General features: G+C 37.7%; 1 protein-coding gene across 5 annotated transcripts in view; it reads right to left on the reverse strand.

Moving 5' to 3' along the window:
* The window catches only part of NSD1 (nuclear receptor binding SET domain protein 1), a 148,071-nt gene that overhangs the window by 14,703 nt on the left and 106,638 nt on the right, over window positions 1–26,730 (reverse strand). For all 5 annotated transcript variants that reach the window (XM_025866964.2, XM_073889549.1, XM_025866963.2 and 2 more), the window contains 7 exons: window positions 25,355–25,478; window positions 19,987–20,187; window positions 18,596–18,775; window positions 11,125–11,281; window positions 9,453–9,658; window positions 6,326–6,438; window positions 1,191–1,460 (listed from right to left, as the gene is read on the reverse strand). In XM_025866964.2, coding sequence (XP_025722749.1) covers window positions 1,191–1,460; window positions 6,326–6,438; window positions 9,453–9,658; window positions 11,125–11,281; window positions 18,596–18,775; window positions 19,987–20,187; window positions 25,355–25,478 — 1,251 coding nt within the window. The remainder of the gene's footprint in view (window positions 1–1,190; window positions 1,461–6,325; window positions 6,439–9,452; window positions 9,659–11,124; window positions 11,282–18,595; window positions 18,776–19,986; window positions 20,188–25,354; window positions 25,479–26,730) is intronic.

Genomic DNA, 26,730 nt, shown 5'->3' on the forward strand with positions numbered 1-26,730 from the left:
CTGACTCACTCTGCTACAGTCATACTGGCTTTCCCTCATGCTGTCCAATTTGACAGCAATGCTTTAACACTCACCTAGCCTAAGCCAACAACTACTTATATTTCAATTCTCAACTTAAAATATTCTCAGAGTCAAAGCTAGTTTCAGGCCCTTACCATTTACCATATGCCTCCAGAACCCACTGTGCTTCCACACTGGGTGACTACTTGATCAATGTCTCGCCCCCTTAGAATGTAAACTTTATGAAAGCACGGCCTATGCCTCTCTTACTTAACACTGCATTTGCAGCACAATGCCTGGCACACAGCAGACACATAATAGCTACTTAGCAAATAACGAAACAGACCAGCCAATATTCATTTCCTTTTCTAGAAACAAACTTCAATAAAATTCTTTACAAAGCATAACTAGAGTAAGGTTTATTTTATTAAAATGTCAAATAAGATTGATTCTACACAAAGACTATATAATATTCTCTATTAGAAACTTGCAGGTCCATGAGAGACTATGGACTCTGAGAAACAAACTGAGGGTTTTAGAGGGGAGGGGGGTGGGGGATGGGTTAGCCCGGTGATGGGTATTAAGGAGGGCACGTATATGCAAACAATGAATCATGGAACACTACATCAAAAACTAATGATGTAATGGTATGGTGACTAACATAACACAATAAAATAAAATTAAAGAAAAGAAACTTGCAGGTCCTTCTAAGTTTGAAGTTGAAGATGTTACTGCACTTTTATTAGAGGCCTAATCCTCTTCTTCATTTTCCATGAACCAAAACCGATTTTCCCTTAGTAAAAAGTTTTTATTTTATTAGGTGATTAACACCTCTGTATCACATACTATCCCCTTCCTCTTAACTACAAGTTCCAGAATTGTCACAAAAGAGAAAGTAAGGCCATAGTATCTCTATGAATTTCCTTCATTTTTTCATCCTCACACACCATGAACATGAGCAATACTAAGGACTTTAGAGGTAAAGGAGACTATTCTCAAGCACCTAATCTCTAGAAGGAAAAAAAAAACACTCTAGAAGGACACAGCAAGACCCAACAGTAAGGTTAATCCTTAACACTATGTTGTCTTTCCTCTAATGATCATTTTCTCATATTCATCAAGAATAATTACTCATATTAAGTAATTGCAAAGAAGAAAAAAATCTGGAAATTATGAAAAATTTTCTTCACCTTTTTAATATCTGTTTTTGTCCTGAGACCCCAGCCCCTCTGTAATGTTCGGAAAATTTCAACCTCTGGATACTGGCGCTTAGTGAAGCACTGGTTTTGGCAGCGTCCTCCGGCAGGACATACTGTGGGGTGGCACTCATAGAGCAGCATGCGATTGATGCACTCAGAGTCTATCCCACAGGGGTTATCATCAGTAGCTTTACAGTTGCAACGGGGAATTTCGGACAAATCTGCAGTGAAGATCTGTACCCTGCCAATAGGACGGTTCACCTGCAGAAGAAACACATACTATAGAACATCAGGCAAGTCAACACAAGACAACTCAGGACCTATAGAAGGTAGACTTCTTTTCTTTGAAGTTGCATGCCACATTTTACATGATTTTGAACTTAGGGCATTATTCACAACAGCTAAATGGGGTACAAATAATGGAATATTATTCAGCTTAAAAAGAAAGGAAATCCTGACACGTTACAATATGGATGAACCTGGAAGATATTATGTTATGTGAAATAAGCCAGTGATTAAAAAAAAACAAATATTGTATGTATATAAGGTACTTAGAGTAGTGAAAATCATAGAGGAAAAAGTATAATGGTAGTTGCCAAGCAACAAGGAGGGGAGAATGGGGAGTTAATGTTTAATGGGTACAGAGTTTCAGTTTAACCAGATGAAAAGAGTTCTAGAGATGGATGGTGGTAATGGTTGCAAACATTATGAATGCATTTAATATCACTGAACTATATAAAAATGATTAAACTAATAAATTTTACATTATCTACATTTTATAATAAAAAATTGGAGGAAAAAAGATTAAGGCAATCTGACATAAAGCCTCACTTAATATACACATTAGGGATCCCACAAAAATTTTTAAAAAATCATTTTATGAAAATCATAATTTCAAAGCTGGTAGGCCAAGTTAAGTATAAACTGGGTTTCTGCTATTACCACATGGTGGCGCCACATTAGCTGCTACATTTTTGTTTTATAAAGATTTTTTATTTATTTGATAGAGACACAGCGAGAGAGGGAACACAAGCAGGGGGAGTGGGAGAGGGAGAAGCAGGCTTCCCGCTGAGCAGGGAGCCCGATGTGGGGCTCGATCCCAGGACCCTGGGATCATGACCTGAGCCGAAGACAGACGCTTAATGACTAAGCCATGCAGGCGCCCCTAAAAAAAAAAAAAAACTTCATAAAAAAAAATTCTTAAGTGGTAAATGGTTGGCATGAAAATGTCTCTGGGTAACTGGGATTCCTTCTGTATGTGAAGAAATAATTTTAATATTTATCATAGTTTGAAATCTTTTTAATAGACTACAGCAATGTCACTCATGTATTTATTTAGTAGTGGTGCTAGTACTAAAAACTACAGTGAATAAAACAGAGATCAAACAGCTGCTGTAACACTGAAGCCGTGAGCATTTTCTGAGAAAAAAATAGACATTCCATAACAGATGGATTTGTGCACATAAGAATGAGTTCCCCCCTACCTGTTATTATTTCACTTGGAATAGCCAAACTGTGAGTCTTCAAAAACCCATCCCATACATAAAAATTGGCTTTTCAGGAATTTTATGATTCTGATAAATCACTTCACTTGCAAGATTATTATGAGATTAAGAAATATATGTAAAAAGTCTAGTACAGAGTCTATCAGCCTCTTAAACATGGTAGGTACTATGATTATTTTTTCTTTTAATGTTCTTTTAATTATTTGTCACATCAAATATTCTAGATTATCACATCCATTCAATCTAAAATCACTATGACTGGGACACCTGGGTGGCTCAGTCAGTTAAGCATCCGGCTCTTGATCTCAGGGTCGTGAATTTGAGCCCTGCATTGGGCTCCCAGCGTGGAGCCTACTTTAAAAAAAAAAAAAATTATATATATAATAAAATGAAATCACTATGATTAGCAAAACAGTTATTTCCATCCTCTAAATTCCCAAAGGGGGGGGGGCGCCTGGGTGGCTCAGTCATTAAGTGTCTGCCTTTGGCACAGGTCATAATCCCGGAGTCCCAGGATTGAGCCCCGCATCACCTGCTTCTCCCTCTCCCACTCCCCCTGCTTGTGTTCCCTCTCTCACTGTGTCTCTCTCTGTCAAATAAATAAATACAATCTTTTAAAATAAATAAATAAATTCCCAAAAGGTTCCATTTCTAACATTTTAGTTTTTGCCTCTTCTTTAACAATATTATAAAATCTCCAATCTGTTTATAGAAATAAACTGTCCTCAAACCAGTTCTTGATAACACCTTACAAGGATGTAACTCTGCCAGATCTCTTCCCAGATACTTCAAAATACTGGCAAAGGCTGTACACTTCTTGGGGCACCTGGGTGGCTCAGATGGTTAAGGGTCTGTGCTTGGCTCAGGTCATGAACCCAGAGTCCTGGGATCAAGCCTCCTGTCAGGCTCCCAGCGCAGCGGGGAAACTGCTTCTGTTGCTTCCCCTGCTTGTGTGCTCTGTCTCTCCTCATAATAAATAAATAAAATCTTAAAAAACAAAACAAAACAAACCTGTAAACTTTTTGTTAATGGAGGAATACTACTACCACATGTAAATGGAAGTCACAACCCTGAGGAAAGCAAACTCTAAGGGGACAGAAGGTAAGGACTGACTCACTCACCTCCGATCGCAGGTCCTACACATAGGGCATCAGAACATACCTGTCTGTTTCAAGGTATGTTTACCTGACCTCCCTCCCATAAAAGTTTCACCCTACTCCTTTTCTCTCTATAAAGATATGTTTCAACCATTCTTTCTTAACATCCGATCTAACTTGTTATTAATCCCAAGTAAGTTTCTTGCCTAACATAACATACAAGCAAAAACAAACTAACAAAAATACCCCCACATGATTAAGAACAATATAGATACATAAGTACAGTTTAATGCTCACTCTATATCAGGGATTAACAAACCTCTCCTGTAAAAGGCTAGACAGTAAATACTTTGGGCTCTACAGGCTACAGATGTAGCTCAATTCTGTCACTGTGGCATAAAAGCAGCAAAAGACAATTTCTACATAAGCGTGGATGAGTGTCAAAACATCATTTATGGGCACTGATATTTGAATTTCATGTAATCTTCATGTCCCTAGAATTATTCTTCTCATTTTTTTTCCCAACCATAGTAGGCCAGATTTGGCCCATGGACTATAGTTTGCCAACCCTTGTTCTAACATTTTTCCTGGAAATGTATTTGTTTTTAAAAAGGTGGGGAGGGGGTATGGAGGAAAGAAGTTGGCTTCTAAATTCTCTGATTTAGATCACTCCCAGGAAGCTGCTCTCTCAAGAGCTCATTATGCTTGATGTACAACTCTGAAATGCCTCCCTTGCTGTTGTCTGACACCTAAGACTGTGGGAACCAGATTCTTTTCCCCCTTTTGAGGCCTAACTACACTTAGAACTCCACGCACAATAACTCCATTTAACTCTCAGTACACCACCACCAGCGTCCATTTAGACCCAATTTTAGGTTTTGAGTGTATTTTCTTCAGCAGTTTTATTTGTAAGGATTGATATTTTATGAATTTTATTTTCTTAGAGGTCTTCTAAAGATCAAAAAAAAAATTCACTTAAAAAAAAGAAGAAGAAAAAAAAACCCTCATTCTATCCTGCAACTACTATGTACATCCATTAAAACCCCTTAAAAAGGGCGCCTGGGTGGCTCAGATGGTTAAGCGTCTGCCTTCGGCTCGGGTCATGATCCCAGGGTCCTGGGATCGAGTCCCGCATCAGGCTCCCTGAATCTTGGGAGCCTGCTTCTCCCTCCGCCTCTCTCTCTCTCTCTCTCATGAATAAATAAATAAAATCTTAAAAAAAAAAAAAAAACCTTAAAAAATCTAAGCTATATTATGGAATTTTAGTGTTCTTAATTTCCTGTATCTCATAACATTTTACTGTTTCACCGTTATTCATAGTTACTCATCAGTCATTCCCACCTTTACCAAAAGAGACTAAACTAACAAAACAGAAAAATGATGGAATTACAAAACCTTATGCATGTAACAGCGAAATAGTGACACTTTAGTTTCTCTGTTGCATTGCCCAAAGTATTAAATCATCTTTCCAGAAAGTATGAAAGGTTAGAGATAACATCTTTGTAGTCTGCTTTTAGTAGGGTTGCTTTAAAAATCCAGGACACCTGATTAAATCTGAATTTCAGATTTTTTTTTTAAATAGTTTTTTTAGTTTCAGTATGTCCCATGGAATACTTGGGATATACTTGACCACATTAGACTCTAAACATAGTGATGAAATTGATCTCTACATGAAACCTCAGACTCCAAGACTTCAGAAACTCAAATATCAATGGCTATACTAACAATGAATTTCTATTGACAAAAAAGAAATATGGTATTCTTATTCAGGCATGACATCACCACAAATATTTTACAACAAGAACCTGGGCAGTCTCATTCTGTTAATAGAGCTAATAGTATTCTTTCATGTTTTCTGATGTTTGAACATTGCAATTAACAATAAAAATTGGGTTTTTAAAGAGAGGTTTTAATAAATACTTACTAAAATGTCTAAAAAAATTTGTTCTTCATTATTCCTGTATTTTTACTTCTATAAATTATTCATAAAAATGATTTAAAACATTGAAAAATACAAAGGGTCCATTGCACCCAGATGATAAATGGTGAAGACTCTTTTACTAGGCACATTAGGGGTTAGGTACACATAACATGAATTCTCCTGACCTTGGGAAACCTAATCATACTGGTTACCTAAAATATCTTTAGTATCAGCCATTACCAAGAAGACTTACCATGTGTATTATTCATACTATCTAAGGGCTATTTATCATTTTTTATCATGCTTGAGTCCCCTTCAAACTGCAAGATGTTGCCTGTGCACAGACTCTAATCCACTCCACTTCTATAAGAAGACTTTCCAAGGCAACAGAAACAGTTATCAACACACAACTGACTTTATAGAAGCTGTAGACAATGTGCTAGGAATGGTGCTCTGGAACTTTTTCTTATCTTCCTTCAAGTTCACACCTCTACCCAAAAGCAACTCTGCTTCTGCTTCCAAACCTCTTCATGAACACAGCAGGAAAACAGTACTCTATAACAGGGTCTCTCCTGGAGATAGTCTCCTGCGTTTTTTTCTCACCTTTATATGTTTGTAAGGTGGCGGCTTCTTGTCATTCTTTCGGTCTTCCTGCAGCTGTCTTAGCTCTTTTTGGGCCTTTAACTCCTCAAACCTTGCTGCAGCTTCCTGAAGAGCTAAGAAAACACACAGCACAAGTCACTTAATCTTGGGTGGAGTTGTTTATTTTGCCGTTTTTTCCCCTTTAAAGTTGGAGAAAATCCATGTTTTAGACAACAATCAGCCAGCAACTGGGGCGCCTGGGTGGCTCAGTCATTTAAGTGTCTGCCTCCAGCTTAGGTCATGATCTCGGGGTCTTGGGATCAAGCCCCATATCGGGCTCCCTACTCAGCGGGGAGCCTGCTTCTCCCTCTCCCCCCTCACCCCAACTCGTGCTCTCTCTCTCTCTCAAATAAATAAATAAAATCTTAAAAAAAAAATCAGCCAGCACTATATAGAAAACTAAGAATTACATATTACTGCTATTTTCAAGTTAATTTATAGTCCCCAGGGTATTCAGATATAGCATTAAGACAAAACATAACCTACCACTACATGGCACAATATAGATTACCACCTTCAGAGGAAAATTTAAAACAAAACCAAAACAAATCCAGCTAAATGATTTGAAAAAGCCACCAAATAACATCTCCTAACAACAACAACAAGACTGTATCTGTTCAGCAAAGTCACTGTGCTTAATTAAGCCTAATTCTTTCCTCAGTTCCGAACCTCCTGCCTCCAGAAACATTCTGTCTCCTAGGTGCCAAATAACATGCCGCATTCCTCTGGAAGAAATTCGAAGTTGAAGTTTTCCTCTCCTTCTTGCCTGATTCTCTAAAGAGCACCCGTCCTAGTCTCTCCTAAGATTCACTCTGTAAACGTCCATTATTAGCTGTAATGATACGTAGACCTTCAGAGCTGATTTTATTCAAGTCCTGTACTTTCATGTGCTTAAAAGACTGTAGTATCTTAGAAGTCCAACAAAATCTTAAGATTCTCATTCTTTTCCACTTAAAACAAGCTTTTCATTCTTTTTCAAAATTCGTTCTTTGTAACCTAGATTAAAAACTCTGAAAAGAACTCCAATTCTTGCCCCTCTTTCCTCTCTGTAGCTTTCCCCATATTCTATCAATTCTTTAAAGAAAAGGGTCCATCCCCTTTTCTCCATTTCCCTGTTAAACATTTAACAGCTTTTGTTGTGTGTGTGTGTGTGTGTGTGTTTTAAATAATCACTCCTTTCTTGATTCTATTATTCAGCATGTCCTGACTAGTCTGTTTACTTAATGTCTATTCAAGTACCCATCATCCTCACCACCCCAGGGACACCTCACTTCACAATCTTGTCATCTCTGCCTGGAACTACCAAAACAGCCACATCACAGACATCACTGGCCACAGCCTCTCACCTTCTATAGTCCCAAAACTCAAAGATCCCTAAAAATTCTGCTCTGACCATGTAAACTTACCTACCACCTTTTCTGGCTAACAGCCCTGTGTTCCCCCAACCCCATATTAAACTATACCACATAACTAGAGGTCATTCACTCAACATGTTAGATTTAACATATGCTTTCACATGCGCTATCTTCTTGTTAAGATTTTCATTTGTTAACTTCTTCACCATCAATGTAGGGGTGAAGAGTGTGGATTCTGGAGCCTGAATGCTAGAGTTTGAAATCTTCCTCTACTTACTGGCACTGGCACCTAGGGCAAGTAATTTAACTTTTATGTGCCTCACTTTCCTCATCTGTAAGATAAGGATAGTGACACCTAACTAATACTATTACCACAAGGACTTAAAGCAGAAAACAAACTGAACAGGGCCTGGCAAACAACAAATGATAACGATTATTATTAAGGTTCACTCCTCAAAAATCACTTGGAAAAAACCAATCCATGACTTCCAACTTTGATCCCCAGCACAGTTATGCTTCCTCTTGGTCTGTTCCCATAGCATACCATGCACAGTTCTGCCACAACACGCAATGAATAACATTTTGACTGCTTGTATCTATGTCCAATTCCCCCATAAAAACATGTATTCTTTGAAGGCAGAGGCACCCCGCCAGCCCAGGGTTGAGGCATAGGAGAGTAGAATCCCAGAGCTTCAGCAGAATCAGACTTGTGGTAGTCCCTACAACTCTACCTTCTCCTCCAGCCTCTGTGGTGGCCAGCTCTATACAGGCAAAGATGTTGGTCAAGTGGTCCCTGACCATCCAAGACTACAAGACTCAAGAGCCAAGCTCCTATAGTGTTAATACTAATAACCCATATCCACACAGAAACCACATGGCCAACAGGTAAGTGAGGACCCACTGAAATGACAGGAGGCAAATGGAACCTTTGTGAAACTTGTTCCCTATGGACATGATTCTCACTCCCCATCCAGGAAGTTTCACCTGCTTAGAATTTTCTTTGAATCTTCACCTTATGAGAAAGTTTTACCTGCTTAGAATCTCCACCTCACCATACAAAATCTATATACTTCAATGTCCAAGTATCTTCGAATAATAAGAGATACCTATACTGCCTTTCAAAGGACAGCTAAAGGAAGAAGATAATTATCATTGATCGGATACCAACTATGTGCTCTGCTGGTTGTTTTTATTACCTCACTGAATTCCCAGTGCAACCTTTACTCATTATATAGTAAGAGAAAACTGAGGCTCATAGTTGACTCAACTCCTTCTAACCCAAATGTCCCTACTCCTTCACTGCTAGGCCAGCTTAAAAAAATCCCTTTTGATTCAGAACATTTATGCTTTGACTTTCACTATTTTATTTTGCTCTATAACTTCTCTGTAACTTCCTTGGAACAAACACAACTCTATTAGAGAATCTGACTCTTGTCTAGCAAACCACAGGGTTTAGGCTATAAAATAGTTCCAAAGCTCCAGTACTTTTGATAAGATGCTGAGAAAACAGAACTGGTAAGACAAAAACCTCCCTCAAGGAAATTCCTGTTACATAAAGGCTAGGCTCAAAAGTAATGAATTATGTGGATCAACTTTCCTGTAAAATCCTGTAGCTGCCCCAGAGAGCAGAACACAGCCGCTAACGGAACATATGTGAATTCTAACACGTAACAGAATAGATACTTGGGCAACAGAGGTCTGTGTTGGCCTGAGAAACAAAAATATAAAGTTACCTTTTTTATATGTCCCATCCACGCCTTTGCCCATCTTATCCTTGCTGCTCACATCCCCCTCCATATAGGGAAAGACTCGGGCCTGATGTGTCCACAGATAGTCATTAGACCCAAAGAAGAGCACAGGGAACTCGCCCACATCATGTCTCATCTTATCGATATTGGAAGGTACAGCTCGAGGATGGCAGATCTCAGCTGGCCACCACCTGGGAAAGGTGAAAACAAGGAAGGAAACCTTTAGAAGACTGCAAGACACTAAGAAAATGACCTACCTTTTAGGACAGGAATAAGGAATAGTGATGTCTATCTACATGAAAGTCCAACCTAGTCAATTTTTACAATCTAACTAGAGAACAAATAAGCAGTATGTGCTGAAAACCTGAAAATGGCCATTCTCACAGATATGCTCACATATATACTTTTTAGACTCAGTTATTTTACTTTAAGGAATCTATAAAGGAAATAATAATTTAACAGTAAATAATTATCTCATAGAAGATATAAACAAAGCTTTGACTATAATGTTCACTAAAGTATTATCTATAAGAATGAAAACCTAGAAACAATCGAAATGCCCAACATTTAGGGAATGTTAAAGTACCTATAGTATATGATACAATGAAATATAATTTAGCCTTTAAAAAGGAAAAGTTTCAATAATTGTGAGGGGCATAGAACAATGACACCAAGAAATGCCTCCGAAAATAAAAAGCATGTAAATTAATGCTTTTCGTCCACTTTAGGAAGACAATTTGGCATTAGCTATTTCAGCTGGAAACCCCTATTCCTAGAAAAACTGTGCATGTACACTAAGGAACACTAACAAAATGCTCATAGTCCAAAAAGGAGAATGGATAAACGAACTGCACTGTTTTGTTAAGACTATATCAAGAAGAAATGTAGAACAGCAAAGTATGAACTAGAGCACTGCACTAACTACTATTAAATCTCAGGAGCGTAACAGTAAATGAAAAAAGCAAGCTGCAGGAAAATATAGCAACAATTTCTTTATGAAAAGGTCTAAAACATGCAGAACAAAACATTATACGTGTGGTAAACCATTACAGCAAGGCAAAGGAATAAAAAACACAAAATGCAGTATAGTGCTTACCTCTCGGGGTGAGAAGAGAGTGGATTCAGAAAGGGTCATGGAGGGAGCCTCAAAAGTACTAGCAATATGCTATTTTCTTTAAATGGGAGGTACATACACAGATATTCCTTTCTGATTCTTTTAAATCATGCATGTTATGATATTCTTTTGTATGTTCCATGTTCAATAAAAATAATTTTAAAAAGGAAAAGACACAAAACTGAGTATAAAATATAAGGCCAATTATTTTGAGGGTACATGCATTGGTGTGTCTCTAAGAAAATACTCCAAACTGCTAGCAATGTATCTTCCTTGTTTGTTATGGATTTTATTTTCATTAATGAATTCTCTACAGGGAATATGTATTATTCCTATAATCACAAAACATAAAAATTAGTTTTTTTCTTTTGTAATGGAAAATTAATGGGGAGAAGGGTGGACCTTGCTTAATCAGAAAAATTATGAAGGAAGGAAGGAAGGAAAAGAAAAAAGAAAAGAGTTAAGCACTGTATCTGAGATCTCAAGAAACAGAGGATGGGATGGTAAAAGAAGTCAGTGCCAATTTCCTTCATGCTCACTCACCTGTATCGTCCAACTTTTACCCAGACAATTTCCCTGTAATGTGGCTTTTTGCCTGCCTTACAATCATTGCAATACCAGTTTCCTTCAGGGATATCAATGTTCAGGCATTCACGATGAAAAGCAGCAGGGCAAGAATCACAGCACAGAAGGCTGCCTCCTGTGGGAATCAAAAAATCTGGCACTCAGAATCACAAGACTGCATATAATAACCCAGCTGAAACAGCTTTTGCTCCTAACCAATTATTTAACTCCCAGCGAAGGGCTTAGTAATTTAGTTATTCAGAAAGACTTCTACAAGAGCACTTATTCCCTCTCCAATATTCCCTGTGAACCACAACCTTGAGGGTTTGTTATATTCACAGCAAATAAACATAAGGTCCCACTGGCAAAATTAGGTTAGGGCAGTGAGGTCAGAAGTCAACCGCTCAAAGTCAAGTTATGGGCATATACACATTTCTTTCTCTTCACTAAAAGACAATACACTAAATTTTCCACACCGAACAGTAAATAATCACATCTATTTGAAGACTAAACAGTGAATAAATGGCACAGTAATGTTTAACACATAAGTAGTCCGCATATGGTCAGTTCCTTTCCCCTTTTAAAATTACTCTTTTATCTTTTTTATGTTTGGCACTCTGACACCTATGGGCTCTTTTCAGAATAACATTTATAAACATTAACCTAACACATAAATTAAAAGGACACTGTTACATTAAGGTATAATTATCAAAATGTTAAAATAAGAGATTAGAGTTACATGTTTCTTTGTAATACATAAGATCTAGCAGTAACAATGACTGCAAAATATTTTAAGATATCTACAACTGAAATATCTGTGATTTTCACTGGTGACCAAAATCATAGGTACTAATGTGGTTTATTGCCTAAACTTAGTTAAATAAATGTTCTCCCCTTCTCCACTGAGGTTTTCAGACACCAGGATAATTACATATACTGCAATGACAATGAATTTTCACTTCCTAAAGATTTTCAGAGGAATTCAGTTTATGCATCTGAGGCTGAAATCCTCATAGTTTCAGACTATAAAAAATTTCAGATAGAGGATTCATATTTAAGGAATATAATAAATACCCTATTATCTTTTTTTTAAAAAGATTTTTATTTATTTATTTATTTGAGAGAGAGAATGAGATAGAGAGAGCATGAGAAGGGGGGAGGGTCAGAGAGAGAAGCAGACTCCCCGCTGAGCTGGGAGCCCGATGCGGGACTCGATCCCGGAACTCCAGGATCATGACCTGAGCCGAAGGCAGTTGCCCAACCAACTGAGCCACCCAGGCACCCAATACCCTATTATCTTTTCTAAATTTTATTTTATTATGTTATGTTAATCACCATACATCATTAGTTTTTGATGTACTGTTCCATGATTCATTGTTTGCGTATAACACCGAGTGCTCCATTCAATACATGCCCTCTTTAATACCCATCACCAGGCTAACCCATCCCCCCACCATCCTCCCCTCTAGAACCCTCAGTTTGTTTCTCAGAGTCCATCGTCTCTCATGGCTCATTTCTCCCTCCGATTTCGCCCCCTTCATTTTTCCCTTCCTACCATCTTTTTTTTTTTAAACATATTATGTATTATTTCTTTCAGAGGTACAGATCTGTGATTCAACAGTCTTACACAATTCACAGCGCTCACCATAGCACATACCCTCCCCAATGTCTATCACCCAGCCTTCCCCATCCCTCCCATCCCCCACCACTCTAGCAACCCTCAGTTTGTTTCCTGAGATTAAGAATTCCTCATATCAGTGAGATCATACGATACATATCTTTCTCTGATTGACTTATTTCACTTAGCACAATACCCTCTAGTTCCATCCATGTCGTCGCAAACGGCAAGATTTCTGGAAAACAGTATGGAGGTTCCTCAAACAGTTGAAAATAGAGCTACCCTACGATCCAGCAATTGCACTACTGGATATTTACCCCAAAGATACAAACGTAGCGATCCGAAGAGGTACATGCACCCAATGTTTATAGCAGCAATGTCCACAATAGCGAAACTATGGAAAGAGCCAAGATGTCCATCAACAGATGAATGGATAAAAAAGATGTGGTGTGTGTGTGTGTGTGTGTGTATACATACACACACACACACACACACACACAGAGGAATATTATGCAGCCATCAAAAATACCCTATTATCTTATGCCAGAAACGAGCATGTTTCAAACATGCTAGACTCAAGCATGTAACTCCAAATCTCATCCTGAAGTTAGTGGGGCATAAAGCCTTAGCAAAGTATATGTCCACATCATCTGAGTTTTACTGTGCCCCTTTTGCCTCGTAATATCCTATAAAAAACTTAGATTCTGTGACACCATCCTATCCAGGCTGACTTTTTCCTTTTCTCAATCATCTGCAGCAAGCTCTTAAAATAAGCTCTGGGGTGTTAAGCTCTGGGGTGTTTATTTTCTTGGGGCCAGGACTATGTGCTTAAGACCCAACTCCTTTTCAATTAAAGAAGCTCTCCTTTTATCTCTGTCGTATACTGAAGCTTGATTCAGTGATATTTCATTTGGAAAAAAGTCTGTTGCTACAACAAGTTTGAAGAACTTGTTTACTCAATACATATAGCCTGTACTCTCTGCTCTGAAACTCATATTTAGCTGTTCTTGTGCATTTCGTAGGATGAGTCGAACAATCTTAGCATGGGACATAAGAGTGATGTAGAGTGACATAATTTACCTGCCCCAATAATACACCTTCTAGAACATTTCTTATTTATGTTTAGTTATCTGCTAAGTCACAATCTGATTAACCGTGTAGTTTGCCAACTACATGGACTTGGTAGAAAAATCTTCCTTTTAGTAAGCTGGCTTTCATAACACACTAGAAATATTTCCTGTACAACAAGGTCTTTGCACTAGGCCTTAAAAGGAGGTTATATAGCATGAAAAGAAATCTGCATATAAGAATACCCACTGAAGAAAGGCTAAGGACAGAGCTGAGGGGAAATCGTGGCAAACAGTTTTGCAGGGAAGGACATGATATGAGCTGAGAGAGAATATGACAAAAGAAATCAATAGAATTAATCTGGGTAAATGGATGGGAGGTAGGCAGGAGAGTTTATCTGGTGGCAGTAAGGGAGATGTATAGGAGAAAGGACAGTAAGACAGAAGAGGGAAAACTACATGAACCATCAAAAGAAAGCAAAAGAGAAAAAAGTGACATTCTGTGGAAGAGGTAAGAGAAAATAAATTTTAAGCACATTGCTGAATTCCAGGAACTTGTTCCTTTCAATTTAGCAGTTTACCATATTATTATCCTAATACTCTGAATGATCACCTTCAGCTTTCTCCCTACACGGGCAAAAATGTCCTAAGGCTCTACTCTGTCTCTGTTGTCTAATAGCAGGATAATCTTAGAGAGTAGGACCAGCAGTTCTCAGGCTTTCTGGACTCAGGATAACTTTATACTCTTGAACAATGATGGAGATTCCCAAAGAAGTTTTGTTTATGTAGGCTAAAAATATTAAACTTACTAAACTGGAACCAAAACTAAGAAATTTTTAAAATATTTGTTAATTCACTTAAAAATAATAAATCTATTAAATCTGATAAAATAATTAATAAATCTAATAAATATTTAGAGCATCCAGTTAAGCATCTGACTGGATTTCGGTTCAGGTCATAAAATTAACAATAAATCTAATAAAACATTTATTAATTCACTTAAAAATAACAATAAATCTATTATGTTAATAAAAATAACATTTTTGTAAAAAAAATAACTATATTTTCCAAAATAAAAAATTGTTAGTGAGCTAACAAGTTTTACATTTTTGCAAATATTTTTTTTAAAGATTTTATTTATTTATTTCAGAGAGAGAGAGAATGAGAGATAGAAAGCACGAGAGGGAAGAGGGTCAGAGGGAGAAACAGACTCCCTGCTGAGCAGGGAGCCCGATGTGGGACTCGATCCTGGGACTCCAGGATCATGACCTGAGCCAAAGGCAGTCGCTTAACCAACTGAACGACCCAGGCGCCCACAAATATTTTTTTAAGGATTTATTTACTTGTGGGGTGAAGAGAAAAAGTGTGACACAGCAGGGGGAGGGGACAGGGAGAGAGAATCCCAAGCGGACTCCCCACCAAAGCGGGGAGCTCAACACAAGGGCTCAATCTCATGAACCCTAAATGATGATCTGAGCTGAAACCAAGAATCGGACACTCAACCAACTGCACCACCCAGGTGCCACTCAACTACATGAGTGCTTTAACTTAACCTTCAGTATGCAACAGATCTACTTTAGTGTACTTCTATTTTATTATAACAGAATATTAAAACAATGTTCACCTGAGGGTTGAGATTTAATAAAATTAATAAATGTTATTCAAGAACAGTCTTATGTGAAACTTTTTTTTTTTTTTTTTACTGACAGCATGTGGTAATACAGAATATAATGACTGATTCTACTTGTATGTTTTAGAGCCAATGCCTTGATTTGTATTAGGTGCCAGCAGTTTTACCCACCACTGGTTTTTGAACCATCAGTGCAAATGTCAACAAACTATAAAAGGCACGTGATATCTTATTATTATTATGAAAAGAGTTATGATTTCATGGAAGCCCCTAAAAGGGCCTCTGGGTCCTCACCCCTTCCGAAGGATCATGGATCACACTTTTGAGGGCTGCTGCTGGAGCTACTAAGTTTTCTAGGTGACTAAGTTATCATTATGAGTATCCATTATTGGATTCAATAGCTTTTCAGTTAGGATGCTCCATGTCAGGAATGCTATGGGCACCCTCACTCTAAACCATCCACTCTGGAATTATGGTCTAATGCTGGGGCGCCTGGGTGGCTCAGTCAGTTAAGCATCTGACTGGAATTCGACTCAGGTCATAATCTCAGGGTTATGAGATCAAGCCCCTCGGGAGCCTCCATAAAATTCTCTCTCTCTCTCCTTAAAAAATAAAAAGAAAGGTCTAATGCTGAAACTGTCTCATCGTCCCATCTCCAAGAACTGTAGAAAACTTTTGGAGCTTACACTTCAGCCTCCCAGAAACCTGTTTTTAGTCTAAGACCAGAATTATAGAAAGTTATATTTAAATGTTATTGAATACCAAAACTCTTATCTCTAACTTTCTTCTAAACAAAAGAAGGGTGCTACGATAAAGAGGCAGCAGTACCTACCACAAGACCGTGTTATAAGAAGCAGGTATCATAAGAACAAAGAAAAATGTCCACTTTGTGAATTAAAACATCTCTACACCAAAGGTTCCCTCCCTTTCTATCCACAGAACTGCACTTAAGATTCTTTTTATTTATTCTGTATTAGCAGCATAGTTTGAGGATACAAACCATGTCCTGGTGTAAAACTCTAGTCAGTTAAGTTTAACTTTTCCTTAAATTGTCATGTTACATAAATCTTCTAAGAACACACACTCCAAATTGACCATTTTCAATCACATAAAGCAGTCAAAAAAACTTCTTTTTTTGGCTTTAGCACTATTTAGTATATCTAAATTTCTCAAAAGGGATGCTCATTCAATTACACATTTTGACTTTTCAATTGAGTCCCTCAGAGGGCACTTGGGTGCCTCAGCTGGTTAAGCATCTGACTCAATTTCAGCTCAGCTCATGCTCCCAGGGTTGTAAGACTGAGCCCCACACTGGGCTCAAGCTGGGTGTGGAGCTTGCTTAAGCTTCTCCCTCTCCTCCAATCGCACACATGCTCTCTCTCAAATAAACAAATATCAGTCCCTCAAAATGTTCATAACCAGCCAAGTTTTCATGAAATTGCATTACCAGTATTCAAAAACAGAAAAGGGAGAGAAATTTTCCCCCCCCAAATGACTAATCAACAAAATTTCATCAATTTGAAAAGTAATGAAGAAACTAGGTAAGAGAACTGGTGCCACCCTTAACATCAGAAAAAAATAGTGAAGCAATGTCCACAACAGTCTTAGAAATAGAACATATAGCTTACAAGTTTTATAGCAAACCAACACAGGCTTATGGTATAGAGGGCAGATGTCAAATAGCCTCAAGCAGAGGATTATAGCACCTGTGGGTGCTTCCTGGAAGTTAAGCCCACCACAGAAAAAATTAAAATAAGGAAATGAGAACTATAAAAGCACCACAGTAAATAGACTAGTGATGATTACTAAATCATCCACTTATAATAACTAGCAAAAATGAGGCTGTGAAAAATGGAAAGAAAAAGTATATAAGAAGCACAACACTGACTATTCTAAAGGAGATGTTTTAAGTTGAAGGAAAAAAAAGATATAAAATTTATTTTTCCTCCACTTTAGAAGAACTTCTAGGAATTAATATCCTTAACAGTGAGGAAACATTTTATAGACATTCATAAATTCCTTCACTTTCCCTTTGTTTCACCCTTTAAATTCATGAATAAATGATTTAACAAAAAAGATACACAATTGCACAATATTAATACCATCTTCTAGAACTGTTTCTATCTAGGTATCTACCCCTGCTGTCTGGGTATATGCACAAATGTCTTAAGTAGTATCACTTAAATTTAACCAATGGTTTTTTCTGATGGTGGGACTTGGGACAATTTAGGATTATTTATTTATTTCCTCCCACCCTCCCTCCAATTTAGATTGATTTCCTCCCTCCAGTTTACCTTTCCTCCCCCCCCCCGCTTTATTAAGATATAACTATAACATTGTGTAAGGTTAAAGTGTACAACAGAATGACTAGATATATGTATATATTGTGAAATGATTGCTGAAATAAGTTTCGGTAACACATCCAACACCTCACATAGTTACAATTTTTTGGGGGGGGGTGGTAGTGAGAATTTTTAAGATCTACTCTCTTTAGCAGCTTGCAAATATACAATACAGTATTGTTAACTACAGTTCCCATGCTGTACATTAAGTCCCCCAAACTTACTCATCTTCTAACTGGAAGTTTGTATTCTTTTTTGATCATATTCTCCCATTTTCCAAGGGTGATTTTGTTTCCTTTCCCATGACCTTTTCTTTATTGTTTCATTTGTTTATTATTTATTTTTTTAAACATGTTTATTTATTTAAGAGAGTGTGTGTGTACACATGCATGCACGCGAGAAGTAGGGGATAGGGGAATGGGCAGAGGGAGAGAGAAGATCAAGCAGACTCCGTGATAAGCGCTGAGCCCAAGGCAGGGCTCGATCCCACTACCCTAAGATCACGACCTGAGCCAAAACCAAGTCAGATGCTCAAATGACTGTGCCACTCAGGTGCCCTTCATCTGTTCATCGTTTTAATAAAAATAAGGTCATTATTCAAAATAATAAAATAAAACCTCTCCCTATTGGGGGAAAAAAACAAGTTTAAACGTTTGCTATGTTATCATTAATTCAGGACATTACTTCCTAATATTTCTCTAGTAACAATGTGAAGAAAATAATTTTTGTTGCCATTAGAATATTGTATTAATCTCTTTTTAGACTATTCATATATTAAGCAGTCATGTCTTACCTTCTGAGCATACAAAACACCAGCTAACATTAACGTGCTCATGATTTCGGCAGCCCCGCCTAGGTGTAAAGTGATTAGGGCAGATGATACTATTAGATGCAAGAATCTTGGACCCGGCAGCCAGGCAAAAGTCATTGGCATGGTATGCCACAGGGCAGCGGACACAACGCATCAGACGACCTAAAATTACAAGAAGCAGGAAAACCAGTAGTAAAAGAAAAACAAAGAAAACATAAAAGCAACATGAGTTTTGAAATCTCTTTGTCAGCACTGAGAAAATGTCACTAATAGAAGAAAGCACTACTAGGTAGGACAAGGGATCACAAAACACACAATTCACTATGAAAAGCTCAGATGGGAGCTATGTGATAAGCTGCCATAAAGGAGTCAGATCCCACAACTGTTAAGTGAGCCTGCCTCACCAAGGAAAGCCCTATTCAATCCACTGCCCTGACTTCTAGGAAACCTGGCATCAGCCCCAAACTAAATAGGGGGGATGTTCACAATCAGAATAAAAAGGCAGCTAGGAGAAAGACTAATGCTTGCTTTCATTGCCTGGTACTGATTCTTAAAGCCTGAATTTTTAGGTGAATGAAACTTCCCACCCCTTCCAGATAAAATATGTCCTCTAATATACATCACCTACTAAAAACCATTACCAAACCACCTAAATGCAATCTACAACAGCAACTGAAAAGGGGAAAATAAGCTGATAGTTAAACTATAATTTTGATCAAGCAAGTGAAATTACTGTACTTAAGACCAATGAGATCTATAGGCTCAGGAAATCATATTACAAAAGGTACTGCCAGTCTAATTAGAAGAAAAGACAAAACACTGGGTATGTGCACAAATGTCTTAAGTAGTATCTGGTAAATGTTTCCTGCTCAATCCCTTATGGGAGAAGTAGGGACTCTCTGGGCATACTTTTGGAAACCTCAGCTCTCTATAAAGCAGGAAAGAGGTGTCAGGATAGAAGTTTCCAATTTAAAAAACAAAACAAATCAACACAAAACAAAAACCTAAATTCTGCCCTAAATTCGTACCTGAATAATATCACATCTGACAACCACAGAGATAAAGGGTCCACAGGAAAAGAATGTATTTTGGTCTAATGGAGTAGGGAGAGGAAGACCTACAGCAGAACACTTTCTCAAACTAAATATCACGTGAAATCCAAATATCTGAAGCCACCACATAACAACAGGGCTCCATAGAATACAATGTGGGAACTGTTGGACTAGTCCATTATTTTCTTCTCTCTCACATAAAATGCTGGTACTCTGACAAAAGCTAGAGAGGCCATGAAGAGATACGCCACATCGCATCTGGAAATACACAAGTGACACCAAAGTTCTACAATTAGACCAGTCCATGTGAGAAACCCATACCTTTAGATGCAGAAACACTGGCTGGATTAGCAGCATGGCAGGTTATACAGATGTGGAGGGAGCACCGGAAGCCCTTGTTCTGCATGACAGTGGGTGGATACTTCTGGACACATTCTTCATGGTAAAACTTTCCACACAAGGGCAAAAGGCACCTTTTAACATCTTCTCCACTCTGCTTACAAACAAAACAGGTATGGATTCCTGGTAAACAAAAGGAAGGTAATAAATTAACACCAATTCAAGAAATCATCCAATGCTAAACCATTAATGAAAAGTTTATTAAGTACACAATTCTGTACCAAGTTCCAATACTGGGGGGGGGAGGGGCAGTGCTCCGTACCACCAAGCAATTCTCCAACACCAGCTGGGTGTCTTACAATTCAACTCAATTCTGAAACTATCTACATGGAAGTAACATCATATCCCACAGGTTAAGGACTCAATTCTACAAGACGGTCCTTGCCCCCAACTTCAGATGCCAGTCTCAAGTCCAGGTTGTCACCTATACTTCTGACTGGCTATAAATCAGAGGTTCCTACAACCCCCACTTCCTTGGGTTTAATTTGCTATAATGGCTCATAGAACTCAGAGAAGCATTTTATTTACTGAATCACCAGTTTATCATGGAAAGATAATACTCATGAATAGCTACATGGAAGAGATGCATAGGGCAAGGTATGAGGAAAGGGTGTAGAGCTTCCATGCCCTCTTCAAGAGCACCACTTTATTCTGAATCTCCACATACCTACCAATCCAGAAGCTTCCGAAACCCATCCTTTTGGGTTTTGATGGAGACTTCATTGCATAGGCTGATTAAACCATTGGCCACTGGGGATTGACCTAACCTCCAGCCCCCTCCCCTCCCTAGAGATTAGGGGGATAGGAGTGAGAGTTCTAGCCCTCTAATCATAAGGTTGTTTCTCCTGGCAATCAAGCCCCCATCCTCAGGTGCGTCTTTTATTAACATAATAAAACACACACAAAGGACATCTTTATCACTCTCACCGCTTAGGAGAGGCCAAGGTTTTGGGAGCTCTGTGCCACAAGCTAAAAGACCAAAATATGTATGTTTTATTATATATCACAGTAAAGAACTTTGTAATAGACTTATCAGGCTGATAACATGAACCTAATGAACAATCTTAAGATCATTAAGTGAGAAACTCTTGATAATATATGCTTGCTGATGTGATGCAATAGAAAGTACACACTACCTACAAAGCATTACTGCCAAAAGAAAACTGACCTGAAATTAATCCAGCCTCTAGATCTAACTACATGTTTCCAGGAAATATGGAAGATAGAGGAACAAGTTAAGGACACCTGAAAGATGCAATCAACCAAATATGCAATGCAGAAAATTTAGCAGGACAAATGACCATTGTCTTAACAAATAAATGACATTAAAAAATAGGATGAGGGTGTACTGTTGTAGATTAAAAGAAATTTAAGAGACATATCAAAAAATACAATAAAGGCAGTCTTATTTGGATCTTGATTAAAATACTGTAAGAAGACATCTTTGAGACATATGGGAAAATTTGAAAATGGGACTGGGCAGTAGGTGACACACAGAAGTTACTGTATAATTTTGCTACACATTAGATGTATTTTTTTAAGTTGTGTTAGACCTTTTGAAATATATGGGTAAAGCACTGGGTATTATATAAGACTGATGAATCACAGACCTGTACCCCTGGAACAAATAAAAAATAAAAAGAAATATATGGGTAAACAGAGGCAGAAAACTGGTAACTACTGAAGCTAAACGATGAATACATAGGGTTATTTTATACTGTTCTACTTTTGTAAATGTCTGAGGATTTCTGTAATACAAAGTTTAAGAAAAGGGAAATTAAAAAAGAAAAAAAAGAAACTACCTCTGAGAAGCAATACAAAATAAGGGAAAGAGCCCAGGCTTGAGAGACAGACCTGAACATGAATCTTGCCCCCAACACTTGCTGGAAACAGGAATTCATTAAAATAACCCACCACACCTATGAACCGTAAGATCACCCAGCTAATAATGATTTTAAGAAAAAATTTTAATTATGCATTTGGAAATAAGCAAACTATTTACTGCCTGATGCCAATACTAAACTGGAATAACCTAAATTATGGTGTGGTCACTCCACATTAGGAAAATAGGGTGAGCCACAAGAAAAAAGAAATGATTCCTTTATTCTTACTCTATTCATCTTGACTAAAACTAGGGTGAAATTCCTAAAATTTCTCTTGTTCCCACAGGGGCTACTCTAAACCTATACTCTACCTTCACGTCATATATAAAAATCAATTCAAAATAGGCCTTAGACATAAAGCTGAAACCAAAAACTATAAAATTTTCATTAGAAAACAAAGTTTTGTGACATTGGGTTATACAAGATTTCTTCAATATGACACCAAAGCAAAATCTCTAAAGAGAACAAACTGATAAACAACATCATTACAACTAAAAAAACTGCTCTTCAAAAGACTCGAGAAAATGAAAAACCAACCCACAGTTTGGTAGAATAATTTTAAAAGTATGTATCTGATAAATAACTTGTATCCAGAATATATATAATGAACTCTTAAAACTCAACAGTAAGAAAATAAAAAAGGTTTGAACAGATACTTCATCAAGGAACATGGCAAAAAAGCACATTAAAAAGATGCACAACATCATTTGTCATTAGGAAAATGCACATTAAAACCACAATGAGATACAACTACACATCTGTCCAAATGACTAAAATTAAAAAGACTGACAATACCAAGTGTTGATGAAGATGTGGAAGAACTGAAACTCTTCATACATTACTGATGAGAATGTAAAATGTGTACAAACACTTCGGAAGTTTCTTAAAAAGTTAAACATATAGCTACCATGCCATTCTGCCCTTAGGTATTTACAGAAGTAAAAAGAAAATGTATCCATACAAAGACATGAATGGTCACAGCAGCTTTATTAGTAATACCCCAACCTAAGAACAACCCAAATGTACATCAATAGATGAATGAATATGTATCACCAACTGTGATACATCCATACAATGGAATACTACCCAGCAATAAAAAGGAATGAACTCTCAATACCTACAACAATGTTGTTGAATCTCAAATTAACTATGCTGATGGATGGTTTCACAGGTAGTATGTACACACACATATGTATGTCAGAACTTACCAAACTATACTTTGCGCAGTTTACTGCACATCAACTATACCTCAATAAAGCTGTTTTAAGAAAGAGAATGAACTACTGACACACACATTAACACAGATGAGTGTCAAAAACATTCCACCGAGCTAGACACAAAAAACTACATACATTTTGTTCCACTTATATGAAACTCTTAAAAAAGATAAATCTAATGTGTAGTTACAGAAAGCAGATCATTGTTTGCCTGAAATAGGACTGGGGGAGGGGGAAATGAGGGGGCGTAAGGATCAACTGGGACTAAGTACAAGGGAACTTTCTGGAGTGATGGAAATGTTCTGAATCTTCATTATGTTTGTGGTTACATAGGTGTTTATAAATTTTATCAAAACCTCTCAAAACATACATTAAAACTAGTGCATTTTATAGTAGGTAAATTATACTTCAGTAAGGTTAATTCTTTAAAAAATACCTTTGCCTTAACTTGTTCAGAGAATATCACATTATAATAAAGATAAGACTAGCAAAACTGGATTATCTGTACAAAAGGCAAGATCTTTCTAAGGTTAGGATAAGAGATATGCACGTACCTAAAATTTTTTTTCCTAAATTTCATTTATAGGGCTGGATGGCACTATTTCCCATAATGATCAAAAGCCCACTGTGCAGGAGGCAAAATAACCCAACAATCTTGTCTTCCAGCTTTTATTCCCACATTGCTAAAAGTAGTGGCAGAAAGAGGAGATAACTCAATATGACACAGCCACTGATTTACAGACACAAGTTAAATCTGTCTCTTGTTCCCACAGGGGCTACTCTAAACCTATACTCTACCTTCAAGTTAGAAACCACCTTTCCCCCATCATTCTCATCAAACTAAGAAAAAACATTGGCTTCTTTATTCTGCCTCCCAACTCCAAGGTATATTCCTCTTTTATCTTTTCCTACCTCCAAGATTATTCTCTCCTCTCACTTTGTAGCTATACTCTACTAATTATTCCCTCTCCTGTTGCAGGAATTTATTTCCCTATGTGGTTCTTAACATTCATCCTACAAACACTCAAGATGTTCTTCCTCTTGACCCTATAATATCCTCCCTTCAGCTACTGCCCTCTTTTTCCATGGATAGCAAGCTTTTTTAAGACGTAGTGTATACTGCTATCCATTGCCCTTCAACCAGGTTTAGTGTGGCACCCTCTGGCAAAAAGTCAAGCCTTTTCTCACTGCTAAATATCACAGCCTCTTATCACCCCAGAACCTCCTTGGTCTCTTTGCCACATATGCCCCTGCTCATGACACCCCACTCTCCCTGGCTTCACAGATATTCTTTGACTAGCTCCTCCTCACCCTCCAGTGTTTTTTTTTTTTATGTGGGCACCCCCTGAGTACTTTTGTTGGTCCTTTTCTCCCTCTCCAGATGCTTTCTCCTTGGGCAGGTTCATTCACACCTGCGGTTTTAATGATTTAGGAGTGTAACAGCTTTTAGCCCCCATTTTTTCTTACTACTTCAATGCTGTAACATTCACATATAATGCTGAAGAAAGAACAATCTCCTTAGCATAGCCTGTGAGGTACTTTACAGGTGGTTACATCTGACCATTCTTAGTTTCTGAGCCAATCTATATAACTCTCAAAATATGGCTTTCCTTTTTTGGTAAACAGTTTTGTTCACGTATGATATACACACAGAAAAGTACAGCATCCTAAGTGTACAGTTCACAAATAATCAAAGAAAACACGCTTATGTAATCACCACTCAAGAAATATAAAACATCACCAGTAATCCAGAAACCCTCCTTGTCACTACCAATGTCTCTTCCCTAAAGCATCTTAAACTCTAAACACATTAACCTATGCCTCCTATTTCCCCAATATTCAATACTTTCATTACTGGACCTTCTTGTCCTAAGCCTCCCCACACCAATTTCCACGCCTCTTTTAAAGACAAATTCAGTTATCTTCCTCTGTGGAACTGGCTCATCTTTGCTCACTTATCACTATAAATCTATCTCTACTACAATCCTTCTGCACTATATTATACTATCCATTCATTATTCACTTGGTATTCTTTTCTACAGGCAAAGATCACACAGCACCTATCTGTGTCTGTAGCAACTAGCCCAGTATTGCCATAAAAAGTGTCTGCAATAAATGTTGGGAATTTTTCCTGAAAATCTTAAAACTCAAAACATCTTTGGAAGAAAACCCCATCTATATCTACTTCACCTGTGCGACATTCATTGCAGATAAATTTTCCTCTTGGCATCTCAGTTAATCCAAGGCACTCCAGGTGGAAAGCCCCACAGCACTGAGCCTCACATAACAGCAGCTCACCCAGTTTCTCACAGTTCTGTTAAGAGAAAGAAAACAGGTATGTCTATAGAGAAAGGATTTTTAAAGTCCCAAGCAGAAGGCCTTCATGAAGGAAAAGATTAAGCAGCAGCTTTCCAGAAAGAAAGCTCACCATTTATTCAGCCAATATTTAATGATTAACTCGTCTATGCCAGGTTCCACAAAGTCCCTGGCTCTCATGATTCATATATTCTAAGAACTGAAAATACAAGTAAACAAACAGGAAAGATATCAGATAATGATAAGCATTAAGTAGAGAATTCAAACAGCTACTTTGGATTGGGTGATTGGGAATGGCCTCTCAGATGGAGTTCCGAACTCCAAGTCAGTCACATGATCTGACAGAAAGACCAGGAAGACAAATACAGAAAGTCCACAGATAGGAAAAACTATGTCATGTCTGAGAATCATAAGGAAAGTCAGTGGACTAAAATGAACAAAAGTTAGAAGTGGTAGAAGACGAGGTAAGAAAAAGGCAACAGCCTGATTGTGTGGCCTTACACATTATGCTACAGTTTCAGATTTTATTCTAATTACAGAGGTGTGCCCTTAGAAGTCTTTAACAAAGGAAGGCTAAAGTGAGATATTTAAAAACAGATTCCTCTGATTACTACATGGAAAATGAGTTCAAGAATGAAACAGGTGAAAATAGTAGCAAAGAGACAATCAAGAAGGCTACTGTAGTAGTTCAAGCAAGAGATACTGGTTAGCTAGACTTGGGTTGTTAACAGTCTCAAAAGGGCTCCAATCAAGGTTTGAACAATGTTTGAGTTACATCTACAACCATCTCAGAGAGGTCACCTTTGAGATGATCTCATCTAAGACAGGGTGTCATTTATAATAGGGCGTTAGGAAATGAAGATCTGGGTCTGCTGCTTTCAAAACATAAGATTTATGAAAATTCTGCAAATTCCCAACATTTGTTACTTTCATCCCTCTAACAGCCTGACGTTTCCCCATAGTGATTAGCAGGAAAATACTAAAAATGAAAAAGAGTCTTATTGTGGAAGACAAGAAAGAGGGAAGGCGACTAGGTAAGTCTAATATCTTCAAGAACCCAAAGAAACAACAGGTCTTGGCCACTTAACATCAAACCTTAAATGAACAAATGAGTAGGAGAGCTCTGGGAAAAAATGCCAGAGGCAGCCAGGGATAAAGAACAGACAGACCCCAAAGTCTTAACCTATAGTGTAAATTAGTCTTACACTTTGGCTCTTCCATTATCCCCTATTCACAGATAAAAATTGACA

This window comes from Callorhinus ursinus, unplaced genomic scaffold, assembly GCF_003265705.2.
Source record: "Callorhinus ursinus isolate GAN/ISIS: 27379988/994484 unplaced genomic scaffold, GSC_fseal_2.0 scaffold3, whole genome shotgun sequence".
Lineage (NCBI taxonomy): Eukaryota > Metazoa > Chordata > Mammalia > Carnivora > Otariidae > Callorhinus > Callorhinus ursinus.